This window comes from Capra hircus, chromosome 24 (assembly GCF_001704415.2).
Source record: "Capra hircus breed San Clemente chromosome 24, ASM170441v1, whole genome shotgun sequence".
NCBI lineage: Eukaryota > Metazoa > Chordata > Mammalia > Artiodactyla > Bovidae > Capra > Capra hircus.
In genome coordinates this window covers 35,489,586-35,516,431 of record NC_030831.1, presented here as the reverse complement: position 1 = coordinate 35,516,431, position 26,846 = coordinate 35,489,586, and the positions used below count along the sequence as shown (strand labels likewise).

General features: G+C 36.9%; 2 protein-coding genes across 2 annotated transcripts in view; one reads left to right on the top strand and one right to left on the bottom strand.

Moving 5' to 3' along the window:
- Positions 1–3,453, top strand: part of THOC1 (THO complex 1) — a 37,768-nt gene extending 34,315 nt beyond the window's left edge. The window contains exons 19-21 of the mRNA XM_018039482.1: positions 107–254; positions 959–1,034; positions 1,517–3,453. Coding sequence (XP_017894971.1) covers positions 107–254; positions 959–1,034; positions 1,517–1,812 — 520 coding nt within the window. The 3' untranslated portion in view covers positions 1,813–3,453. The remainder of the gene's footprint in view (positions 1–106; positions 255–958; positions 1,035–1,516) is intronic.
- Positions 3,852–26,846, bottom strand: part of USP14 (ubiquitin specific peptidase 14) — a 33,737-nt gene continuing 10,742 nt past the window's right edge. Inside the window, exons 4-16 of the mRNA XM_018039483.1 lie at positions 23,316–23,420; positions 22,318–22,421; positions 18,229–18,287; positions 17,532–17,662; positions 16,563–16,643; positions 16,104–16,189; positions 15,343–15,457; positions 12,842–12,907; positions 12,600–12,692; positions 11,540–11,668; positions 6,108–6,168; positions 5,641–5,748; positions 3,852–4,773 (exon numbers count right to left, since the gene is read on the bottom strand). Of these exons, the coding sequence (XP_017894972.1) occupies positions 4,622–4,773; positions 5,641–5,748; positions 6,108–6,168; positions 11,540–11,668; positions 12,600–12,692; positions 12,842–12,907; positions 15,343–15,457; positions 16,104–16,189; positions 16,563–16,643; positions 17,532–17,662; positions 18,229–18,287; positions 22,318–22,421; positions 23,316–23,420 (1,290 nt within the window). The 3' untranslated portion in view covers positions 3,852–4,621. The remainder of the gene's footprint in view (positions 4,774–5,640; positions 5,749–6,107; positions 6,169–11,539; positions 11,669–12,599; positions 12,693–12,841; positions 12,908–15,342; positions 15,458–16,103; positions 16,190–16,562; positions 16,644–17,531; positions 17,663–18,228; positions 18,288–22,317; positions 22,422–23,315; positions 23,421–26,846) is intronic.

Here is a 26,846-nt window from a genome sequence, read left to right as displayed (position 1 = left end):
ATCTGAGCGTAGAGTTTCTTCTGGTGAACTAAGTACATTAACTAGAAGAGAATATAAAAATTATAAATAACTATATAAATCACAAGATTGATGTCTCTTTTTATAGGGCTGTGAACAACTCAAATTATGGTTGGAGAGCCCTAAGACTGTTAGCACGGAGAAGCCCTCACTTCTTCCAGCCAACCAACCAGCAGTTTAAAAGTTTGCCAGAATATCTCGAAAACATGGTAATAAAGCTAGCCAAGGAATTACCAGTAAGTAGGAGTGATGAGTGTTTTATCCTTCAGTTGGTATTCTCTTCTTTTGTAAAACTACTGTTGCTGTTTGAGCTAAGAGCTGAATTTCACTTTAATCATGTGGAAAAAATATGATCCACAAACCCCGTTGTTTTAGAATGAGGAAATAATGCCCTTGAGTATACATTTATTAGAAGTATCAATACATAAATTGATGAAGTAACTTCACATGCTGTATAAAGTTATTATACTTTGGTTACTCTTCCTGTTGGTCAGTGCATTCTGTTTTATCACAGGCAGGGCCCATGGGGTGGGGGTAGGCAACTTGGTCTATCTTCCTACTCTGTTCTCTTTCCTAATACAATATGGCAATAACTATACTGTATGCAAGCAACCAAACAGTTACTCAGAGCATGTTGTTAAGCACATGGTTGGTCCCCGGTCTGCCCTAGATTGTTGTTACCATGTATGTGCTGGGCACGTGCAAGTCATCGCACCAGGCTTCCTACTGGCTCCCTTCTTCCTAGGCTGGGGTGAAGGGGGTCCTTCCAACCTCTGGTTGTCCCCGTCCTTCCTTCTCCAGGTTAACACTGTCCCACTGTGATCCTTACCTGACGTTCATGTTTAACATTTAACTGCAATCTCTTATCTAAGATCAAACTACCCGCACTTCTCTGATTTTAGAAGTTGGTACTCTAAGACATTCCTTTTACTCATTGTAGCCTCCTTCTGAAGAAATAAAAACAGGTGAGGATGAAGATGAGGAAGATAATGATGCTTTACTGAAGGAAAATGAAAGTAAGAATTGAATTTTCTTGGCTATTTTACAAAATTGGAAAAGATTGGGGTTCTTTGTTGAGAGGTACGTTATTTGATCTACTTCTCAACTTCTACTGTTTATCTCAGCTCTGTTTCTTATAGTGAGGAATCTAAAGCATTGCTTGATAACAACTTTTCCAATAGTGCATTTTATACAATAATATAAAGTGTTGGGAAGGAGAGCACTTATATTTGAATGCACCTCATACTTCTTAATTCTCGGGGTTCAGATTGGGGGCTGCTGGTTTCAGGGGAAACCTTCATGATTGTAACACAGGCAACAGCTTTAGTTTTACATCCCTAATGATCATAAGAATTCAACCAGGGGAAATATAAAAAGGAACTGTTTTACTTTTAAAATCAAGCTTACTGAAGTCTCAGTGGCCCTGTGTCCCATTATGGGCTTTGACTCATACACATCCTCGCATTTTGTTCGTAATTACTTCCCCTGTGTTTTCTAGGTCCTGATGTTCGGCGAGACAAACCTGTAACAGGGGACCAAATAGAGGTATTTGCTAACAAACTGGGTGAACAGTGGAAGGTCCTGGCTCCTTACTTGGAAATGAAAGACTCAGAAATTAGACAGATCGAGTGCGACAGCGAAGACATGAAGATGAGAGCCAAACAGCTGCTCGTGGCCTGGCAGGACCAAGAGGGAGTGCACGCAACGCCCGAGAACCTGATCAACGCGCTCAACAAGTCTGGGCTAAGTGACCTTGCAGAAAGTCTAACTAATGACAATGAGACAAACAGTTAGCTTCGTCCTTTTATTATTATTATTAAAACTGTGATAAGGTTTTGTTACCAAGCAGCATTTGATAAGAGGTCCACTGGTTTTGGTAAACAATAAACATTTTTATAACAGTTGTACAGTTGGCTGGTGCTCCACGAACAACAGAATGTTTGTTGGCTCTTGATGACTGACCTCAGGGTTTAGGGGGAGAAGTTGGGGAAACGGCCAGAATATTTTTGTTAATTATATATGTGTAAGTCAGTTAGCAATGTTCAGGGGCATGGTGTTCCCTGCATGCCATGAAGTTACAGAATTTAACTTGCTGAGACTCCCACACTACTACTTTCTGAATCTGCATGACTGCTCTAGTCTCATATATGCTTTAAAGCAGAGGATCAGCAAACAGTGGTCCATTTGCCACCTCTTTCTATAAAGTGTTTACGGCACAGCCACTGATCCTTACTTAAGTCCTTCCTACCTATGGGCTCCTTTCATGCTACAAAGGTACCTACAAAGCTTAAAACGTATGAAAATATCTGGCCCACTACAGAAAAATGTGCCAACCCCCAAGCTCAAAAGAAATGGGGTGAAGTACAAAACCTAATTCTTTTAGCCTTACAGGACTTAGGTCTCAAGTCACTTAAAACAGGGCTACATACCTCAGGGATTGCTGTGAAGTTCCAACGAGATGTGTGTGAAAGCGCCTTGCACACAGCTCAGCACTGTGGAGTGACGGCTGGCCCGGACCGTCTACTTCTCCCATTCCCACATAAGCTTACCCTTCAGGGCTCTAAGGTCGTCACTGTTTTAAATGCTGAGGACAGTCTGAGCGCCTGTCACACTGTAAATGATCCTGGTGGGGCTTTCCCTTGCTGGCCAGTCCAGCAGTGCTCCAGCACAGCTCTGGTATCAAAAGGGCTTCGGGGCGGGGGCTGGGGGGTGCACAGCCTGTAAGGCACGCTCAGGAATCGCGACATTTTTTTTTTCCTTATTCTCCTTTTCAAAGATCTTATACACGAGGCTGAATTCTAAAATAGTCTTTAACAGTTTAAAAGACACCAGTAGAAGTCCAATTTCTTACACTTCAAGAAATCTTTGGAATAATGCTTTTTTGGATCAAATAAAATGAAGTCAAGTTTTTCATAATGACAGTTAAGAGATTACAATTTAAAATGCTAATCCCACGAAGGCTCCTATAACTTTGTTCTAATCCAACCTGACCTAGTAGCTACAGCATCCTCCAAATCATAAAATCTGAATCCTAATTGCTAAATTTTTGTCCTCAGAGTTGTTCAGAACAAAATAAGACAGTGAATAAAAAAGTTCTCAATTCACAAGCATCATACCAATAGATAAAAGAACCACTACAGTTCTCGAGCTCGTCCTCCCTTTCCTGTTCTGCACTCTCTCCAAGGCAAGAGGAGGACTGACTGCCAGTATTAAAGCTTAGCTGAAGAAGCTATTTACAGGTAAGTTTCCCTGAAATGCTTATTTTACCCTCTAAGTAGTCTTAGATTACATTGTTCAAACTTGAGAGGAAAATGGCCACTTTTTTGTCACTGCTGTGCTCTGTAGAGCCTTTTAAAACAGCATAAGCAAAGATAGAGATTTCATGATAATCCCTACAACTTTACTATAAATATCTAATGCAGAAAATAAGACAGTTAGCTGAATCCTATCCTTTCACTCACAATAAAACAAAAATGAACTGATTAGAGGGTATTAAAATCTACCATATACTGCAGAATCTCATATTCTTGATATTTCTACTAAAAATCACTGGTATTTTGAGATAGACATGAAGTTGGGAGTTGACAGAGTAGAAACAAACACCCAACTGAGCCAAAGAACAGATCTGATAAACATGGTTGCATTCATCATCCAAAGAACTTGTTACTTTCACAACTTTGTGTTTCTTTTTAAACAGGCTAGCAGGTGAAGAAGATACTATTTTCAAATAGATGCTTGAGAGCATAATTAACCATCTGCAGAAACTATTATAGTATTAAACATATCTGAACTTCAGCCAAGCTCCAAGAGACAAAAGACTTGAGGTCAAAAGCTGTTAGTCCCTCTTTTTTCTTTTTTTATTAAATATCCTCATTTTCTAAAAATAAGCAACTGGAGCTTGTCAACATTTCAAGGTTCATTACTACAAAACCATAGCAAAGTTCAATGTACAAACCATAGTACATCAGAGACACAGTGACAAATGTATAATCAAATGTACTATTATTTGATCACAATTTATTTTAAAGTCATGAAAAGCCAGCAACAGTCAGGCTGGACAAATACTTGATTGTACCCATGTTTCCATGGGGGTGGGGACGCAGCACTGAGTTACACAATGAGATCAAACTTATTTCCTTTCCACCTTCCTGGCAACATTTGTGTTAGATAAGGCAAAGGATGGGCAGCTATTGAATCACTGGTGGTTTGAACCATGCAAGAACAACAAATAATAGAGTAATAGGTGTGCAATAAACATCTGATTGCTGAATCTTGGGCTGAAAAAGACAGAAAAATTATTACAGAAGGTAATAATGGTTGAAAGGCATTTCAACTCATAATTTTTAAAAATTAATCCAAGCAGTAAGCTTTTTAAAAAGTTCTTCCTGCCACCTTTACACAGGGCAGCACAGTCCAAAGGCAATTTTCTCTTTTCTGTAATTTCTTAGGTTGATAACATGGAGTGGTCTGCTTCTGCCCTCTCTTGTTCCATGTGAGGGGAAACACACAAAACCACCTAAACATCTTCCAAAGCTCTGGGTTATAGATATGATCAACAAATAACATTTATTTCACACCTAAGCATAAATAGCTAAAATGAAGATTACTGTTCACTTTCCTCTTCCATTATCTCCACTCTGCGAGGCCCGTAGAGTAGAACGTAAGCTATGTGCCAGTCTCCACCACCAGAAAGCCGTAAGATATCCTCAGGTGTCACGATGCTGACCTTATCGTCGTCAAACTTGATCCATTCATCTAAAGTGTGAGACAGAAACACAAAATTTATCTCATAGATGACTTTTTCAGAGTTCCATTGCAAAAAAGGTACTGAGGAGTTTTAGGCACAGTAGTATTCCATCTGCCATACCAACAGTTCTCAAAGTGTGGTCCAGGGACTACGCACATTCAAGATCTTTTTGGGGTTTCCATGAAGATTACAATTATTTTCATAACACTTCTAAAGCATCTGCCTCCCCACCCCCACCATTCTCTGAAGAGTGCTTTGGAATTCTCCAGAGGTTACACAGTGTGTGATAAAGCAGCAGAAGACAAGCAGAACCAGGAGAATCCAGCTGCCTCCTGTTCAGCCCAACAAACTCACAAAAACGTAAATCAATGCCATTAAATATTTTACTGTTTTGGAAAAGATTGTTATTTTTAAAATGTTAGTTGGACTTCCCTGGTGGTCCAGTGGTTAAGAATCTGCCTGCCAATGCAGGGGGCATGGGTTTGATCCCTAGTTAGGGGAGATTCCACGTGCTGTGGGGCAGCCATGCCCATGTGCTCTACAGCCTGTCTGAAGCCACGGTAATGAGAAGCCCGCCTGAACAGCAACAAAGACCCAGCGTGGTGAAAAAGAATATATTTCTTAAACAACTAATCTGTAACAAATTATGTTAATATGTAATGACTTCATTAATGGCAGTCTCAAATTTCTCAGTTTTCTATTTTAGTAAATATATTAAAGATACAATTCTTATAAACAAAAGTTCTTCGGAATCCTCAATAATTAAAGAATGTAAAAGAGGTTCTGAGATCAAAAAATTTTCAGGATAAATGTGTTAAAAAATTTAAACTTGTCAAAACAGTATGCAACAATTGGGGAAAAAAAACAATCTTTACCTGGTTTCCTTTTCACCCATGATACATAATGGCCTGAAGAGCTAGACCTTCCCTGATGCGTTAGCACTGCTTGTAAATCATAGTATCCGCAATTATTGGAGCCAATGTCTAAAGAAAGACATAAATCCAGTAATACTAGAGATGAACAGATACGTGCTTTCTCAAGTTAAGTAACAAGGAAGAACAACTTAAGTTTAGCCTACAGAATACTACCTTATTATTAAAATCCAGTTAAGAGACTATGGTGCACTTAGTGCTTCATGAAAGATAAGTATGCTATCATTTACAGAACGTATATTCACTGAAAAGTGATTTTTTTACTGTCTCATACTAAGGTAAATTATACTTTAAGAAACACAACTTTTTTTAAGCTTGGTATCTGAAAGAAACATCATGTGGCAAGACAGTAAATTTTTTAAAAAAACCTACACACAGTAAAACTCAACTGAAATGAAGATTTCACTTACCATCAGCAAAAGAAAAGGGTTCATACTTAACTTCTTTTTGGGGACTACTGTTTTTGTCACCCTGAGGGAAAAAAACTTTTTTTTAATTTTCATGGTACTGGAATTAAAATTCTTTTGAGTATATATCTCCACAAACATTATCTATAATACAAATCACCAAGGCAAAACAAAGGAAAAATACAATCTCCCTTACACAGTGCTAAAATGATATAACTACAATTAACAATATTTTGGCCACCTGATCTGAAGAGCCGACCCATTAGAAAAGACATTGATGCTGGGAAAGATAGAAGGCAGAAGGAGAAGAGGATGACAGAGGATGAGACCGTTGGACAGCGTCACGAACTCAATGGATGGGTCTGAGCAAGCTCTGGGAGATGGTGACGGACAGGGAAGCCTGGCACGCTGCAGTCCATGGGGTCACAGAGAGTCGGACACCACAGCAACAACAGTTAGCATCAAACTGTAAACCCCAAAGTCCTACTTTTGAACAATATACAACCTCATAGGTAGAGCAGCAGATCCTGATTACAGGACCGACTTCAAACCACCAAACCGAGAGCACATCAGTGAAGAGTCCAGATAAACACTGTTCTAGGGTAGGAAAAAGAGTCAATTCTGCCGCTTTGCCCACACTATCAAACCATGTAGGTGAGGATAACAGCTGCCTCACAAAAACAGAAGTAGAATTACAGCAACTTATATTAAATCTATTAAGCCATGGCCACCTGCCACTTCAGTCCAAATGAACTATTTAATTCAGCAAGTATTTACCTAAATTAAAAAGGTTCACAACTTTAGACAAGAATCTTTGGTGGGAACTCCCTTGCCTCAACCCATTCCAGTGTGTAATACAAATGCACACAACTCATTTAGCCATATGGACACAAAGTTCCTTAAAATCTATAATGATAATGAAGACAATGCCAGAAGTTTGAGTGACAGCTGAAGTGACAAGAAGCCAAAGCATCTTAAAAAGGCAAAATTAGGTCAACCATTCCTTTGAATACCTAGAGCAACTACAAAAAAAGCTACACAAATACATTAGAAAAACATTATATGTAAACCAAATTAGAATTCTAAAAAATGTTCACATAACTGTCAAGTATGGAAAAAAGAGAAACGAAAAGCAGAACAGAAGGCAAAATATAGGAAACTACCTTCAAAAATAATATGGGCAAATTTAAAAGAATGGAAAAAGATGTATCATGCAAATATCAACAAAAGTAGAAATGGAAAAATTAACATCAAACAAAGCAGACTTGAGAACGAGAATTACCAAGAACAGAGAGGGGCACTACATAATAAAAGAATCATTCCACCGAGAAGACAGCCATCCCAAGTGTGTACACACCAAATAACAGAAAACATGAAAAGCCAAAGCTAAGAGAACCGAATGGTGAAACATACAAGCCCACAATTTTACTTGAAGACTTCACCACTCCTCAACAACTGATGGAACAACTGGACAGAAAACAGCAAGGTTACAGGAGAATCCAACACCACCATCAACCAACTGGATCTAATCAACATCACAAAATACTTCCCCCACAACAGTAAAATACATGTTTGTTTCAAGTGCCCAGGGAATAGATACCGAGACAGTTCATATCCTGAGCCACAAAGCAAACCCCAACAACTTTAAAGGAATTTAAATCACCCACATGTGTTTTCTCACAATGGACTCAAACCAGAATCAGTAAAAAGTAACAGGAAATTTTCCAAACACATGTAAACTAAACAAGACACTTCTAAATGACCCAAGGTCAAAGGGAAGTCTCAAGGGAATTTATTTAAAATACAAGAAACATAATGAAAATAGAAATGCAATACAACAATTTGTTAGGACACAATTTGAAAGCACTGCCAGGAGGGAAATTTACACCACTAATATTTGAAAACAGGAAGTCTGAAATAAAAAATCCAAGTTCCCACAACTTACGGACCTAGAAAAAGAGAAGGGAAAATAAACCCAAAGCAAGCAGAAGAAAGGAAATAATAAAAGTGGAAATCAATCAAATTAGATGCAGAAAAACAGGAAAAAAAAAATGAAACAATATGCTAGTTCTTTGAAAAGAGCAAAAAAATGACAATCCTCTAGGAAGACTGACCAAAAGAAGACACAAATTACCACTATCAGGAATGTAACAGGATAGCACTACACACCCTGCAAACACCTGAAGAACAGGAACAACTCCACAAACCAAATATGATATAAATTACTTGTATAGCCCGTAACTAAAGTTGAATTTTTAATTTAAAAACTCTTGGAAAAGAACTCTCCACGCTAAGATTATCAGACCAAGACTATTCTACCAAACATTTAAGAGACAACATCAATTCTATACACAGTCTCTCAAAAAATAAGAGACAAAAAAAAAGTGAATAAAACTGTTTCAACAAAGTAGAGGATATAGATCAATATACAAAAATCAATTGGTGAATGCAAAACTGAAATTGGAAAAAGTATGCCATTTACACTGGAAAATTCCATGGACGGAGGAGCCTGGAAGGCTGCAGTCCATGGGGTCGCTGAGGGTCGGACACAACTGAGCGACTTCACTTTCACTTTTCACTTTCATGCATTGGAGAAGGAAATGGCACCCCACTCCAGTGTTCTTGCCTGGAGAATCCCAGGGACAGGGGAGCCTGGTGGGCTGCCGTCTATGGGGTCGCACAGAGTCGGACACGACTGAAGTGACCTAGCAGCATGCCATTTACAAAGACATCAAAAATAATAACATAGCTACAAATAAATTTAAAGTACAAGAAACGTACACTGAAAATTATTAGACTGTTGAAAAACTTAATGACTTACATAAAAGCTATAGTAAGTTCATGGATTCTAAAGCTTAATACTATTAAAGTGGAAATACTCCCCAAATCGATCTACAGATTCAATGCAATCTCCATCAAAATTCCAGTTGTTTTTGAAGAAATGGACAAGCTCATCCTGAAATAAAAGGGACTCAGAAAAGTCAAAAACAATCTGGAAGAACAAAGCTGAAGTTTCGTACTTTGCTATAATCCTTACTACAAAACCACAGTAATCAAGACTGTAGAATTGGGCTTCCCTGGTGGCTTAGTGGTAAAGAATTCGCCTGGCAGTGCAGAGCACATGGGTTCGACCTCTGGTATGGGAAGATTCCACATGATGCTAAGCAACTAAGTCCATTCAATGTAACTACTGAGCCCATGTGCTCTGCAAGGAAAGAAGCCACTGCCACGAGAAGCCTGTACACCACAACTGGAGAGGAGCTCCCACTTGCCATGATTCCACGTGACGCTAAGCAACCAAGTCCATTCAATGTAACTACTGAGCCCATGTGCTCTACAAGGAAAGAAGCCACTGCAACGAGAAGCCTGTACACCACAACTGGAGAGGAGCTCCCACTTGCCATGATTCCACATGACGCTAAGCAACCAAGTCCATTCAATGTAACTACTGAGCCCATGTGCTCTGCAAGGAAAGAAGCCACTGCAACGAGAAGCCTATACACCACAACTGGAGAGGAGCTCCCACTTGCCGTAACTAAGGAAAAGTCCAGGGAGCAACAAACAGCACAGTCAAAACTAAATAAAATCATAAAAACAAAGATTGCAGTATTGGCCTAAGGACAGACATACCAACAGAAAAAAACTGAGGGTCCAGAAATACACGCACATCTATAGTCAACTGAATCACTACAAGGATGCAAAGACCTTTCAATGGGAAGAGAATAGTCTTTTCAACTAGTAGTGCTGGGACAACTGATATTCACATGCAATAGGATTTGGACCTATACCTCATCTCACATACAAAAATTAACCCAGAATGAATCAAAAAGCCTAACTGGAGGAACCAGGAAAACCTTAGAAGAATACATACGCATAAACTTTCACAGCCTGTGACAAGCTAATGGCTTCTTAGATATAACACTAAAAGCAAGAGTAACTGAAGAAAAAAACAGATTGAATTATAACAAAATTAAAAAATTTTTCCTCTTCAAAAGACCCTGTTAATAGGATGAAAAGACGAAGCTACAGGCGGGGAGAAAATATTCAGAAACCATGCATCTAACATAGGATTAGAATATAAAGAACTCCCAAAATTCAAGAGCAAAAGACCAAATGGCAAGTGGGTAGAAAAACAAGGGGCTTTCCTGGTGGCTCAGATTGTAAAGAATCTGCCTGCAATTCAGGAGACCTGGGTTCAACCCCTGGGTCAGGAAAATTCCCCTGGAGAAGGGACTGGCAACCCACTCCAGAATTCTTGCCTGGAGAATTCCATGGACAGAGGAGCCTGGTGGGCTACAGTTCATAGGGTCACACAGAGTTGGACACAACTGAGCAACTAACACATACACACACAGAAAATATGAAGAGATATCAAAGAGGGCACATAGACAGATGCCAAAGAAACACGTGAAGACGTGCTCAACATCATCAGCCTTCCGGCCACATCAAGCATCACTGCAAACCTACACGAATGGCTAAAATGATAGTGACACTACCAAATTCTGGCAAGAATTCAAAGAAAATAGATTGGCAAGACATTGCTGCTAAGAATGAAGGGGGCAGCGGGAAAGTGGACTTGGCTACAAAGGGGCAGCAAGAGAGAGCTTTGTGATAAGAAAAATGTACTGCATCTAGGCCGTATCAATGTCCATATTCCAGTTATGACATTATATTATACTTTTGCGAGCTGTTACGACTAGGAGAAACGAGGAACTCTATTATTTCTTACAACTGCATGTGATTCTACAATTATCTCAAAGTTTAATTTTAAAAACTGCTTTTAATATATACACAAAACCTGCAGAAGAATTTTATTTTAAAATTTGGTATGTAATATCACACTGGAAATATTCCTAGTTACCAGGAAATATCTTTTTCCTTTTCAAGAAAACATGTAATTCAGCTGTGCCTTCTCTGAATTTAAAATATATAATTTATTAAATATAAAGTTGCTAAGGTTATAATTTTAACAGTTAGGTGCATACCATTAGCACTTATTAAAAGATACAACTTTAGTTGTCACAGTGGGCAATAAAGGAAGCAATATTCTGTAATACCAATCCATTTTAAGAAATGGAGATAATGTCATGTCTTACAAAAAAAATAATAAAATACACTAAATTTTACAAGGCAAGATGTTATGTGAAATGCTTTGAGAAAATAAATTTTAAAAGAATATAAGCTGCAGATTTTAGAGGAAAAGGAAATATTATGTTCATTCTATCATAAAGGACCCATTCAGCATAGCTAGAGTCCTTTTCCTTATGCTAAAATATATCTAAAACTTTAAGGGCTTTACCAATACATGTAGGATTTATATATATGCCAATATAGATTCACCCATTATTACTAACAGATTAACAATATAAAGTGAATACTGAACACAGAGTAAAGATAAACATGTTAAGGTTAGAAAATGAACAATAAGAACCTACTGTCTTTGGCTGCTGATTTACTTTTTTATCCTCTAGATCCTTGAATTTTGATCGAAAAGAAACCATTTTCTCTTGAAGTTCTGGTGTACATAGTTCATACACATCCAACATAAGAGGAAATTTCACATCCTATATACAAGCCAAAAATAAAAAGTGCAAACAGAATTTAAAAGGTAGTTATTTAAAATATTTATCACACTTTTACATTATTGCTTTCATATGCAAATAAAGCTGAAAATAAGACCTGTAAAAATCATGTGGAGACCCAGGCAGTTGAAAATATAGTTCTTATTTTCAATCTGGCCCTAATTTTTAGACAAAAATTCTTTTCAACTTCTCCGTAAATATTTTAACCCATCAAACTAACTACAGAGGAGCTACCAAAATTTTAAACAAATGAAGCATTTCAGAAATACTAAACTAGCAGATTTCTTCAACTACATTTAACCTGCTTATACAACCCTAAGTATATCTGAAAATGTATTAATGAAATTCAGCTCAAGAGGTTAGAATTATATACCCATTCCCGAAGGATCAGTGTACCCTATGGATACACTGCAGAGCTACAGTTCAATGAAATGGACAAATCATAAGGCTTGCTCTGACATCAAATGATTATTCTTTGGGCACCAGTAATTTAACAATTTCCTTTCACCTGGAAGAAAGGAATCACATAGAATACAGTGTGTTATATTGCCACTTAGCCCACTCCTGTCCCCAAACCTACTGGACCGGTATCTCTGCAACTGAGGATCTGGTCTAGTGGTACTACTGGGGAAAGGAGGGCATACATCAGAATTACCTGGGACTCTTGAAAAACATAAGACCCGAGGCCCCACTTAATCAGATGCTTGGACAGGGCTGAGGGGCAGGCATGCATATGTTAAAAGAAAAGGGAAAATAGACAATTCCAATATATATTCTTGATTAATAACCACTTGTCTAATATTAATAACTTCTCTATAGTATTTTGAAGTGAGTTCTAAAAGAATAAAGAAATCTATTGTAAATAAGAAATTGCCTTCAAAAATTATAATTATTACAGTAAATCATTACTAACCTTAAGAACTTTAGCATTCACAGATTCCTTCTCTTTGTAAAAAAATCGAACCATCTGAATAGTTAAGTAAGCAGGTAACCGGCTGATCTTTGACTAAGGAGAGAAAATGGAAAGAAATTCTGTAACATGCAAATGCCACACAAGTTTCTAATTCCTCAGTTTGGTAAAAACAAAGTCTGGGTAACATTAATTAACCAGCAATCAACCTTTCGATTAAATGTAATTGGGATTCCAAAACTTACAGATTTGATGTACAAAGCATTTCTTTGCAATGTTGGAGACTGTTTGGTGATTTCTTCCTGAAGTCGCTAAAAAAGAACAGAAGACCAAACATTAAAAAAAAGTCTTCTGCAATACAGAATTATATCTTTAATTCTTTAAAAAATTAGGACTATTTAATAGATAATATATAGTATGTCAACAGATTTATACCCCTGAGAAATACTGTGAATGAAGACAAAGTAAGAAGGCTTTTAGATATGGTTTAGTTCTTAAAAGGCATGAAAATAATTTGTCTTTATTTGCATGAACTCTTCAGAATGTAAACCATATTTGAATCTTTTAATTTATGATCCAAATGGTCAGATTCTGAGAGTTTCTACTGTGTTTTATACAACATAAGGAAACCTTTCATAGTATTCTTCTACTTACGGATCGTCAGAATATTTGTATTAGAGGGAAAGGAAGAGAATGTAAGTAACTCTTGTTCTTTATGTTTTATGTAGCTAAGCCTTCCAGAACCAATCAATTATTGTTAAATTTGAGAAAAGTCACAACACAGAAAACCTGTTAATCTAACAGATGTGGGAAAGCCTTCAGCCCTTGCATCTTCTAACCAGTGTCTGCCTTTCCATCCTTACAGCCTGGGTGACACTGAGCAACACAGGTCTCCCTCTGGGCATCATCTGTACTGGCAGTGACAGCACTTCACTGCAGTGCTGGTGTCAGAATTACACGAGTTAATACATGAAGAAAACCTGGAGAACTATTTGGTACACAGTCTATGCTCAGTAAGCATGTTGGGGGCTTCCCAGGTGGCGGCAGTGGTAAAGAATCCACCTGCCAATGCAGAGACGCCAGAGACTCACGTTTGATCCAGGTCAGGAAGATCCCCTGGAGTAGGAACTGGCAACCCGCAGCCATATCCTTGGAAAATCCCATGGACAGGGAAGCCTCACAGGCTACAGTCCATATGGTTGCAAAGAGTCAGACACAACTGAGTGACTAAGCAGCAACAGCAGCAAGAATCGTCTAATACTCGCATAAAAATCGTTCCAGCTTTGATTTTTAAAACTTACTAGCCACATTACAAAAGGAATCACTATGGAGTCAGTTTTTAACATTTAACCAAGTTTACTCCGCAATGAAGAGGTAAAGAAATGTGGAGCAAAATTACTCAAGGATAAAACCAATGATGACAAAGCATCTAAAATTACCAAGACAATTAATGTTAATATCTCATGAACACATGAAAGCATATCTGGTACTTTGTAAAATTTTTAACATGTGCTCAGTTATGTCCAACTCTTTGCATCCCATGTACTAGAGCTTACTGATCAGGTTAACTATTTATTATTATCAATCCACCATCATCAAGATGTTCCAGGTATACTTAGCTTTCATTGAGTTTTATAAAATTATTATGAAAATATCCTGGAAAGTCCTTGTCAAAACATTCTATCCCACACTCTCCAATTAACATTTTGATGCCATGAAACTTGCCCCAATTCACTGCCTAGCCTTCAAAAGATGTACATACTTAGGAATACTGAGGAATTCCCTGGTGGTCCAGTGCTTAGGACTCAGCTTTCATTGTCAAGGGGGCATGAGTTCAATTCCTAGTGGGAGAACTAAGATCCCATAAGCTGCAAGGTGCAGCCAACGTTTAAAAAAAAAAATTCAAGAGAGATGTACATATTCCCCCAAACTATCAAATAAATGACAGGCAAGCAAAATTGTTCTATTTTACCAATGTGCCCACTAGAATAGGTTCTTTAGTATGACAGTGGGGAGACAGAACTAACTGAATAGTGAGAGAACCAAGTTTTAGATCTGGCTTTGCCACAAACCAATAAAGTCACTTAAATTCTAGGGCCTCAACTGCAATCTAGTGCAATGGCAGAATGTCTACAGGCCCTCATCTGCACAGGCCAATCCCAGCGTCTATCTCACCAGTATTAACATATCCTCATTACAATGCCCCCCGAGGCCTCCATCGAGCCTCTGGTCGTAACATTTTTGTCAACCCATCAATATAAAGCCTTGTTTTATGAGTCTTTCTGCTGTGTAATGACACCTTAACACACACTGTTGACGCAATAACACTGAACTCACAGCCAAGTACACTGTAACTCAACCCTGAATGAAGCTGATCTAACCAACGTTATACTCTCCTTAAGGCCATCACCACCTTCCTGCACTTAGGACACCAGACAGCACTGCAGCAGCATGCCAGAAGGTCACTATCCACAGCAAGATCGCCTACAAACGCACAAAAATTCAAGAAACGTGGCAATGAAATTACTGCAAGACGCATACTAGTTCCCACTGAAACTAGAAGGCAGAGGACCTCAGGTGAGACAGGGTGAGTCACACATCTCAGAATTTTTGCCACCTTGCGCATGTCTACAGGTGACCAGGAAAGAACCAGGAGTACTGGGGTTACAAATAAAAGTTAGCAAGTAGGTGTATTTGCAAATAAAAGAATCCACAAACCATGTGGATAAACTGCAATTGTCCTTACCAACTTAAGTCCTGTAAAAAGATACTTGACTTCTTGATTGATGAAACAGCTAAGCTGAAGCTGACTTTCCTTTCCTTTAGTGACTTCTTCTTCTTCAGATTCTGTACATTTCATGCTGTGCAAAGTAAGTTAAGGAATATGCCAACAGCCATTCAATTTGCTATATAATCTCTAACAAAATAAGTTATCCCAATGCTTTTAAAATTAATAACATCATTCACTGATATTTAAAACATTTCAGTCTCCCAGCAGAGATTCATTTCAATACTTAAAAATGCTCATTCACTTACCAACAATATGGATTAATGAATGTGTAAAATAGGATAAACTCTCAGCAAATAACTTGGTATTTATATAGTCTTCAAATGGTCTTAATAACTCAAAGATAAACATCTACCCATGATCTAGAAAATGCTGCTCTGCTAAATTCATGTTTATTAACTGCTTCCATTTCATGTATGTAATTTTGCTGATTTATCCCATTTCATACAATTAAAAATTAATTCTCTGTGAGGTGAATTAATGAGGCATTCTGTTGAAGATATTCTTAGGAAAAAATAATGAATGTCCTTAAAGAGTCCATTTATCTAAAAACTTCAAGATCACTCCAATGGGTATTTTTTCAAATTCCTAATTTCCATATTTTTTAACCATTTCCCTTCGTATCCCATCCACCACTCCAGTCAACAATACTATTTATACCAATTCATATTCAGTAAGTTATGATTACAGTTTATATGAATCTTGGCTTATAAGGATACGTCGTCTCAAATTCAACTCCAAAGAACTGATCAATTAAACTTTTCTTTTTAGAAGGTGTCACTGCTGATGCAGATGAAGAATCTGTCTGCAAAAATTTAGATGAAATAAAAATTCCAATTTTACTTCACACGGATATTAATGTACATCACCTCCCACACAATCCAGTTTAGTAATGCATATTTAAGTTTTTTTTTTAATGTAATCCCTGTCTGCAAAACCTTTCTACTGATCAAAAAATATTACCAAAAAATTACAGATGCTGAGTAAGCGCAACGGATTAAATTCAGTGACTAATACATTGAATTCAAGCGTCAAATGCAAGCTGTCAAATTCCAACTACAGATTCATTTATCTCAAGTATTCAAGGACATGTCTATCTATTAAGATGAACTTACTTCAAGACTTTTAGGGTGGGATGGAATGGAAACTCAAAGCCTACACAAATATATTTCAATTACCTCTTTAACAGTATCATCCTCTATAGCTTCCAATTTCTGCTGTAATACTCGCATCATTTGTACCCAACACTCATTAGCATCCTGTAATTTAAAAAGTGACACAGTAACTAATCCTGGCGGATACAGCGTTTGATTCACAAAATACTTCCAAAATAATTACTGTTTCCTTAGGGAAGGGGAAGAAAGTTGTTTTGTTTTAAATATTAAGCCAAATTAAATATTTTATGACCTTCAAAACAATGAAGCATTCCAGAATAGTTTGTTTATTCATTCAACAGATGTTTAGTGAACTCATTATGCTAAACACCATCCTAGATACAAGGACTACATAGCAGTCAACAGAGTAGAAAAAAGTCCTAGTGGGGAACATAAATAAACAAAACAGAACAAATTCAAAAGAAAAAAAAAAGCAATATGGGAGTAGGAAGTGATTAGGGAAAGAGGAGTGTGCTCTTTCAGTAGGACTGTCAAGGAAAGCCTCTCTGATGCCTTGACATCTGAGCCATGAGACCTGAATGAGGGGAGGAGGCAAGACACATGCCTATCTGATGGCCAAAGGAAAAACAGCCAAGGCCCTACAGAAAGAGGATGTGTGGAGAGTTCTTTTTTTAAATAGCAAGGAAGCCAGTGTATCTGGAGAGAACTGCAAGGGGAACAGTGGTACATGACAAGGCAGGAAAGGCAGGCAGGCAGGCAGGAGACTGTTTAGGACCCAGACAGAAAACAAGGGAACCAACATAATCTTACATTCTTTAAAGGACTCTGGGGGCTATGTAGAGAAGCACCAGAGAGGGCAGAAGCAAGACGGTCAGTTACCAGACTACTGCACCTCTCCAGGCAAGAGATAACGGTGGTGTGAACTAGAGGGGACTGGCATTTGTATTTCCAAATAGAGCTTAGTAAGTCAGTGTAGAACACCTAAGTTTTACACGTACAAAATGAAAACCACAGAACGCTTGCCCTGATTACCTGCTGAAGATACTGTCCTTGTTCACCCTTCTCTGCAAACTGTGGAAAAGCCATGTGCAAAAATTGCAGTAGAATAATTGGTGGAATACTAGAAGAAGTTTTATCCATGGAATCAAACAAATCTCTAAGGGCTTAAAAACAAAGCAAATACCTGCTTAGTAAAATAGTGACATAGTTAATATAAATAAAAGCTACTGTAAATTAATTCTCAATTAATGAAGAACTGCTTATTATTTTTAAGTATATCTATTCCTTTTGCAATTGCTGGATCCCTAATAAGAAAAAAAAATTGTTTTTAAATCTTAAAGAACACATCAGAAGACTTCATAATGCAATAACTAGCGGTAAACAACTTCTGGCTGGTGCACTGAATCTCTCTATCCAATGACAGCCTTTGCCTTCCTAACAAAGCAGTGTATATTCATTCAGTACAGAGAACACACAACTTCTGCCCAGGAATCAAACAGGCTTAACTGCTACAAATGAGCCATTATCCGGACATTAGGTAGCCACTCCCAACACTCCTCCCTTTAAGCCTACACTTGGTTGCCTTGTACTGAACTCCTGAATACTGCAATCTGAAATATGTTTAAATCCTTAAACATACTTCCTGAACACTTTTAAAACTAACTTGCCTTCTCTGATTTTGAAGGCAAGTATTCAGTGAACACTTTTGGTAGAATATACAGATACTCACCTGCAGTAATGTACTGTGCTGACGCCATCTCTCCTGAAGCTCTCAAGGCGCCTGCATACCTATGAGCAGTAGGACAGAGTTAGAGAGATTCTGAAACTCAGACGGGAAGAAACAAGTTCAAAGGGCTCATTAGGACACTGACACCCTCAACTGTAAGCTTCCCTGAGCTGTCCCCACCATTTTTACTTCTCTTCCAGTCTTGGTTCCTTTAAGAATAATATGGGCAAGAACGACTGCTAAGAAAAAGTGGAATTTAGGTAAATGAAGCCTACTTTACATTCTTTCCCCTGTCTTAACTTATCTATAATATTTCCTACAAACTGTGCATAACAAAAAGGTACATATTTAATGTCCATTATTACAAAGAAAACAAAATATAATTTCAGAAATGAAGAAAAAAGCTTTGGATCAAAAACATTAAATGGAAATCAATAAGCCTACATTCAGCACTAATTTCTTATAAACACAAAATAAATTTCAAGTCATTTTCCTCACCTATAAAATGAGGTGTGTGTGTGTGTGCGTGCATGCACTAACTGGGACCCTATGGACTGTAGTCTGTCAGGCTCCTCTATTCGAGGAGTTTCTCATTTCTAAATTCATTTTTATGAATCTCAGTTAATCTACAGCAGTACAAAGGACTGGTCACCCAAGGAAATATTCAAACCACCATATCTACTTAAATATTTCATTCAGATAATATTAAACACCGGGCAATGGGGAAGAGCTGAGCAGCTGACCAGGAAAAGGTACAATACAACACTAACCTGAGATGATAACAATGTTCCATTAATTTGACTATAAGATGAGTCATATAGAATTTGTCAAAATTGCTCACATCCAACATTTAAGATGCATACCTTTCACTAGATATAAATTATATTTCAATTAAAACAAAAACTCTGTGCTTATATAAGTGAATGAAAGAGGTCACAGAAAATGTTAAATTATATTTAATTGAAGAGTCTTGTTTTTTTTTTTAACGTGTTTAGATCTTTTGGAAACTCCTACAACTAAAATATTCGTAATTTTTTAATATACAATAATCCGTGAAAGTGTTAGTTACTCAGTTGTGTCCAGCTCTTTGCAACCCCACGGACTATAGCCCACCAGGCTTCTCTTTCCATGGGCTTCAATTCTCCAGGCAAGAATACTGGAGCAGGTTGCCATTTCCTTCTCCAGGGGATCTTCTCGACCCAGGGATCAAACCCATGTCTCCTGCATTAGCAGGCAGATTCTTTTACTGCTGAGCCACCAGGGAAGGCCCCTAAATTATATATGCTCATTAAAAAATTAAAAATCGTAACAGTTTCCCTGTCAGACACTTTAGCACTTTTAAAGGGCACTTCTGAAGTTAAAATGAAGTACTCATAAACCAAGTGCATCCCATAACATCACTGAACCATGTCATCACATAACGGGCTGCTGTTATGAATTTACATCTAGCTACAGGGTAACGGGCTTTCCCGGTGGCTGATCTGGTAAAGGATCTGCCTGCCAGTGTAGCAGACTTGAGAGACGCAGGTTCAATCCCTGGTCAGGAAGATCCCCGGAGAAGGAAATGTCAATGTGCTCCAGTAGTCTTGCCTGGAAAATTCCATATTTCCCAGGAACCTGGAAACCTGGTGGGCTACAGTCCATAAGGTCGCAAAAAGTCCAACACAATTAAGCATGCATACACAAGCATTCACATAGCCATACACAGGATGTAACGATTTGACATTTATGACAAAAGATGCATTAATGAATTATCAATCTCTTTTTAATAACTAGAAATAGGAAGATCATAGATAATTTAATACCATCTCCCCAAAACTGTCAATATAATGCCAAGAAAATATATAATTCCTAATTAAGGTAAGACTATCCAATCAGCCAAACAACATTCATAATGAACTTTACAAAGAAAAACCATTCATTAGAGAAGAGGAACAATGGACACAAGTAATGAGAGGTTTAACAGATAAAAATACTGAGTGTTTACAGACAAAAGAACCAATAGAGTACTTTTCCCAATCTTTGTCAAGTCAATAAATAAAAAAATGATATAGACAATCTGAATGTAATAAACTTAATGCTTATTATACTTGATCACCTACAAAAAGAGGATGTCTTGACTATATTTTAATCATTTGTGAAATATTCACTACCAATCAATCATAGATCAGATCAACTCAAACGTTCATCGACAGAAAAAAGAACAACTATTTGGTAGTACATGCATACAGTGGTGGAGTCTACGGCATGAACAAAAATGAACACACACACACAACATGGAAAAGCCAAACACAGCCAGACTCAAACAATATATAATATGATGTTTCTGTTCATTCAGAGTTCAGAGTTCAAAAAAAGCAAAATTACTCTATGAGGTCAGGTGAATACAACTGTGGAAAGAAGGGTAGGGGCCGTGGACTGGAAGGGATTGGTGAGGGGATTTTCAGAGTGCTAACAAGATTCTGTTGATCCATGTTGGTTACAGGGATGTGTTCATTCTGGGATAAATCATTTCTACATGTTTCTGTATAATTCAATTATTAAAAACAAACGGGTTTTGCACAGCCAAGAAGGCCATAAGCAAAATGAAAAGAATGGGAGAAAATATTTGCAAATGATGCAACCGACAAGGGATCAATTTCCAGAATATACAAATAGCTCATTGAACTTACCAGCAAAAAAAGCCAACTCAATCCAAAAATGGGCAGAAGACCTATACAGACATTTCTACAGAGACATATAGATGACACATGAAAAGATGCTCAAGTTTTCTAATTATTAGAGAGATGCAGATCAAAGCTACAATGAGGTACCACCTTAACAACAGTCCTGGCCATCATTAAAAAGTCTTCATATAACAAAGGCTAGAAATGGTGTACAGAAAGGGAACCCTCCGCATTGTTGATGGGAATGTAAGTAGGTGCAGCCACTGTGGAAAACTTTATGAAGGTTCCTTAGAAAACGAAAAATAGAGCTACCATATGATCCGGCAATCCCACTCCTAAGCATATATCTGGACAAAACTAAATTCAAAAAGATACATGCACCCCAATGTTTATAGCAGCACTATACACAACGGCCTAGAGCTTTTAAAAACTTGTTTAATAAATCTGAATATTGTTTAAAAAGACTAGCACAGAAGCAAAGAAATTGGGAGCTCTCGAGCACTGCTGGAGAGGATGTAAAATGGTACTTTGGAAAACAGTTTGGCAGTTTCTCAAATGTTGTTTGATAGAGTTGCCATGTGAACAAGCAACCTGGTCACAACCAAGAGAAATGAAAACAACTCATCTGCACAAAAACCTGTGCTTGAATGTTCACTGCAGCATCACTTATACCAGCTAAAACGTGGAAACAATCCGAATGTCCGTCAACTGACGACTGGATAGCCAAACACAGCATATCCACAGTGGAATACTATTCAGTCATTAAGAGCAGTGAAGGACTGATACATGCTACGCGTGCTTCGTCACTCAAGTCGTGTCCGACTCTGCGACCCCACAGACTGCAGCCCACCAGGCTCCTCTGTCTATGGGATTCTCCAGGCAAGAGTACTGGAGAGGGCTGCCATGCCCTCCTCCAGGGGATCTTCCCAACCCAGGGATCGAACCCAGGTCTCCCACACTGCAGGTGGATTCTTTACCATCTGAGCCACCAGGGTAGACCTTACATGCTACAATATGGATAAACCTAGAAAACAGTATGCTAAGTAAAAGAAGCCAGTCACAAAAAGACCATATAGTGTATGACCCCATTAATATGAAATGTCCAGAATCAGCAAATCTGTAGGACAAAAAGTATACTAATGGTTGCCTAGAGCTGGAGTTGGGAAAGGTATAACAAGCAAGTATGAGGCTTTTTTCTAGGCAGGGGCGTATTCTGAAATTAGACTGTGGAATACTTGCATACCCTTGTGAATATAATAAAGACCAACTAATTGAACACATGAACAGGATGAATTTTTGATAAATGAATTATATCACAACTAAGCTGCTAAATAAATATATAGAGAAGTGCAAAAGAATACTATTCATCCAAATGTGAACCTTCTTTAACCAAAAAAGACATAAAACAATCTCTCTTCTGTCTTACCTTTTAAGGGCATCTTTGAGTTCAGGCACAGAACGAATACACTGAACTGTAGCATTCATGTAACAAGTATTGCCAAGGTTTGTCAATCCACATGGTAATTCCATCTGGTAGGGAAAAGGATTAAATCAATTTTATAGAATGACACAGCATATATAAATCATTAAGCACTTTGAAGCAAATGGTTTACCGACACACACCAATTTATATTCCACACCAACAATGTTTTATTTTCCTAACAAAAAAAGTTGTACTTGCATCATGCTGACAATCATTTTGTGTTTTAATTCCCATCGTGAAAATAAATTTTATCAGTCCTGCCTCCTCTGCAGGTTTATCCCTAGACGAGGGTAACAAAATATATACTGAAACACTTCAAGGAGACTTCCCATGTGGTCCAGTGGCTAAGACTCTGCACACCCAATGCAGGACACCCAGGTTCAATCTCTGGCCAGGGACCTGGATCCCACACGCCCCAACAAAGACCGGGCACAGCCAAAGTAAATAAACAAATTTTTTTAAAAAGGAAACAATTCCAAAAATGAATGGTACTATATAAACGCTGGGTAATAGAAACAATAATAACAATAATATTTGACAAGAATGTGTTGGCAAGTTTCTAAACCAACACTGCATTCTTAAATTAAGGATAAACTGTATGTATTTTTACCATGGAAGGTTTTGAGAATTTAAATATCCCAGCATTTAAACTATGTAACTTCTTTAAGCTTGTTTTGCCAGAAAATAACAGTAAACACTTTAACAGCACTGTCGCCAGACGCCTTTATTACAGATATTAATGACTTGGTAATGAATTATTCAATTAGAAAAGGATCCCATGAGCCAATTTCAAAAACAAAACTCTGGTTTACTGCTGATAACATGCATCCTGATGTCGATTAAATCTTCAAAATGCACAGATACTACTTTTTCAAAGTCATCTTACTAATTGTACTTCTTAAAAAGTAATAATCAGGTATATAAAACGTGGCATGTCTTACAGCAGATGCCAACTGTTCTTCTGTCATGTCTTCTACAAAGACAGTTTTAGCTGAGGGTTCCTCAGGAAGAGCATCTGCTGACCCCATCATTAGTACAGTCATTCCCTGTAAAAAAAAAAATCATGAAAACTCAAAAGCTGACCATGTTTATGTTCAAGGAAATAAGTCAGACATAGAAAAACATACATCACGTGCTTCTGTATACCAGAAAAGGTCAATCTAGACAGGTCAGTGGTTGCAAGGGCTGAAGATGGGAAAAGAGAGTGTCTGGAAATTGGAACACATTTCTTTCTGGGGTGACGAAAATATTCCAAAATCAGACTGTGGTGAAGGTTACACAACTCTGTGAATACACTAAAAATCATGAAATGCTAGGGTGCTGCTTCAGGCCAAAGGTCATCTGCGAAATGCTGGAACATCTGTATCTTGACTGTAGGAGTAATGACATGACTGCGTAAAGTTAACCAAATCCATGAAACTCTAAAGTAGGTGAATTTTACTCTCTATATACTATATTTTATTTATACCTCAATAAAGCTAAGGACAAAAACACGGTCACAAAGCTGAGAATGTTTTCAATATTGGAAAGGAGAGACTTCTTCAATTATTCATCTTTAGTGGCATCATTTCTCTCCATAACACACTAAGCAGTGGTAATATTCCTATGAAAGTCTATTCTGTAACTGTAACCATTATTTACAACTGAACAGAAAAATCTCCATTGTTGGAAATCATCAAGTCAAATATATAAACTAGTTCAAAATGTCCAATTTTATAATTCTACATATTATTAACCTAAGGAAATACTCATTTAATACAGATGTAACATTCCACACAATAGAACAAAGAAGACTGTCTCCCTAAAACTCATAATCTTGAAACGTGAACATCGTACTCAATATCTTAATTGGAAGACATGAACACCTGAGACAAAGACGGTAGAGAGGTTTAAAAACAGGGGAGAAAAGTCAGAAAAATGTATTTTTTAAGAAAAACCAATAAGATAAAAATATCTAGATCATTAAATTAGGAAATAAATAAGGTCAACTCAAGCCTTATAAGTACCTATGGACAATCATTCTATCACCTATTATTTTTACTTATACTTTCTATAAGATAATAGCAAAGGAGTACTAAGCAATCACTAAAGAATTTTTTTCCAAAGACAACTGTCTCAGGAAAACCAAATAGTTGAAGAATATACTAGCAACAGTCAGCTAGAAATACAACTGAAAAGAATGAATACCAAATAATCTAAGAGTAAACATAATAAGAAATATATAATATTTTAATAAGAAAACTATAAAGCTTTACATAAGGATATTAAAAAACATCTAAATAAGCTGAAGGACACAACAAATTTCTGGACTGGAAAAATTACTATAAAGATGTGATTCCAAATTATTATATAAATTTAATCAAATCCTTTTCTGAGACCTTACAAAATGATTCATTCATGCAATAAACTCATGCCCATGAAAACAGCTAAGAAATTTCTGAAAAAGAAGACTAAAACAATATCTTTAAAATTATTAACAGATTACATTTGAAGAATATTGATAATAATTTAGAAAAATATTCTAGCTCTTCACCTTATGACATGCCATGCCCAAAATGAATTACAAATTGAGGACTTAAATGTAAATAAAATAAAACAATTATAAAACATCCAAGTTAATTTTTTAAAAATCTTGCCATTTTAGAAGGTTTTTCTAGAAATGACATAAAAGATGAAAGGACTAATGACACTAACTGTATAAACCTTAAAACTTCCCCATTATGACAATCACAATTTTGACAAACTAAAAAAAAAAAAAAAATCAGTGTATATGGATACAATAGAAAAATGGGCAAAGCAGAAAACAAAAAAGGCCTAAAATTAATAAATCAAATAAGCTTTACCTTAAGAAGCTAGCACAAGTATATATTAAAATCAAAGTGAAAGGAGGAAATAGAGCAAAGAGGGAAAAATCAATAAAATAACAAATGAACAAGCGAAAGTTGACTCTATGAGGAGTAGGGGAAATCAATGAAACTAAACAACTTCTCCCTAGGTGACAGAGACAATGAGCAAGAAATCACAATTTGCCACTACGGAGCAGGGTAGGAGGGGATGTTGAAATGATAGCACTAGAGAGTCTAGAATTAAAGGTTATTAAGAGCATAGTATGCCATCAATTCAACAACTGAAACTAAACAGACCAACTACCTAAAATACACAAATTACCAAAACTGGTGTAAAAAAAAAAAATGTAACATCTGAAGAGTCCTACATTTATTAAAGACCCTAAATTCTTAATTAAATGTCTTCCCACAAACAAAGCTCCAAGCCTAGAGAACATCACTGGAGAATTTTCTGCAACAGTTTCAGAAAATGAACTCTTTCAGAAAAAAGGGGACATAGGACTACTTTTGACTCACTTTGTAAGACAAACACTACACTGACAGCAAGACTCAGACAGTCCAAGAAACTACAGACCGTGTTTTTCACACTGAGAAACACAAAAATAATTTCAACAAATTACTACCAGTAGAATCTGAATTATATTTAAAAGAAAATACATTAAGATTGGTTAACTAAAAGGAAGTATAGTTCACTGCATTAAGAAATTAAAGGATAAAAAACTAACATTTCAAAATATATGTAAAAAGTATATGACAAACTCAACTCACATTCATGATAACTTTCTACAAACTAGAAACAGAACTTTCCTTAACCTGATAAACATCTATAAAAAACCTAGAAGTAATCTGTAAAACAAGGGACCAAAAATCTACAAAAACTCAAGAGCAAAGAATATTACCAGGGATAAAGAGGAATAGTTCATTTTGATGAAAGGTCAACTCATAGAGCAATTAACAATCCTATACATGTATGCACCTAAAAACAGACGAAACTAAACTGATACAACTGAAAGGAGATACAATCAAATCCACAAGAGATGGAGATTATGACACATTTAACAAAAGACACACACAGAACATCAGTTAGGATAGAAAGAACATGAAGACTATACACCAACTTGACCTAACTGGCATTTACAGAACGTTTTACCCAACAGCAGCAGTATACCTTATTTTTCCAAGAGCACAGAAAACATTCAAATGAATGGAGTAAAACAAGTTATCAATAAATTTCAAAGGATGGAAATAATATCGGATGTGTATGTGACCATGACAGAATCAAATCAGAAATAAGTAACACAACCTATTAGAAAAAGCCCCATATAACTGGAAGTGAAATACAGCTCTGAACAATCCACGGCTCAAAAGAGAAATCACAAAGTATCTTAGAAAGTATTTTAGCTGTATAATAAAAACACAGCATATCGCAACCGCTAACTGTATAACAAAAACACAGCATATATAATAAAAACACAACCGCTAGATTCAGCTACAAGTGCTTAAAGAAAAATTAGTAATAATAGTTTTAAACATCTATAAGAAGAAAATAGATTTTTTTAAAGAAAATCAATAATCTAGGCATACACCTTAAAGAGCAAGAAAATGAAGTAACTTAAACTCCAAAGA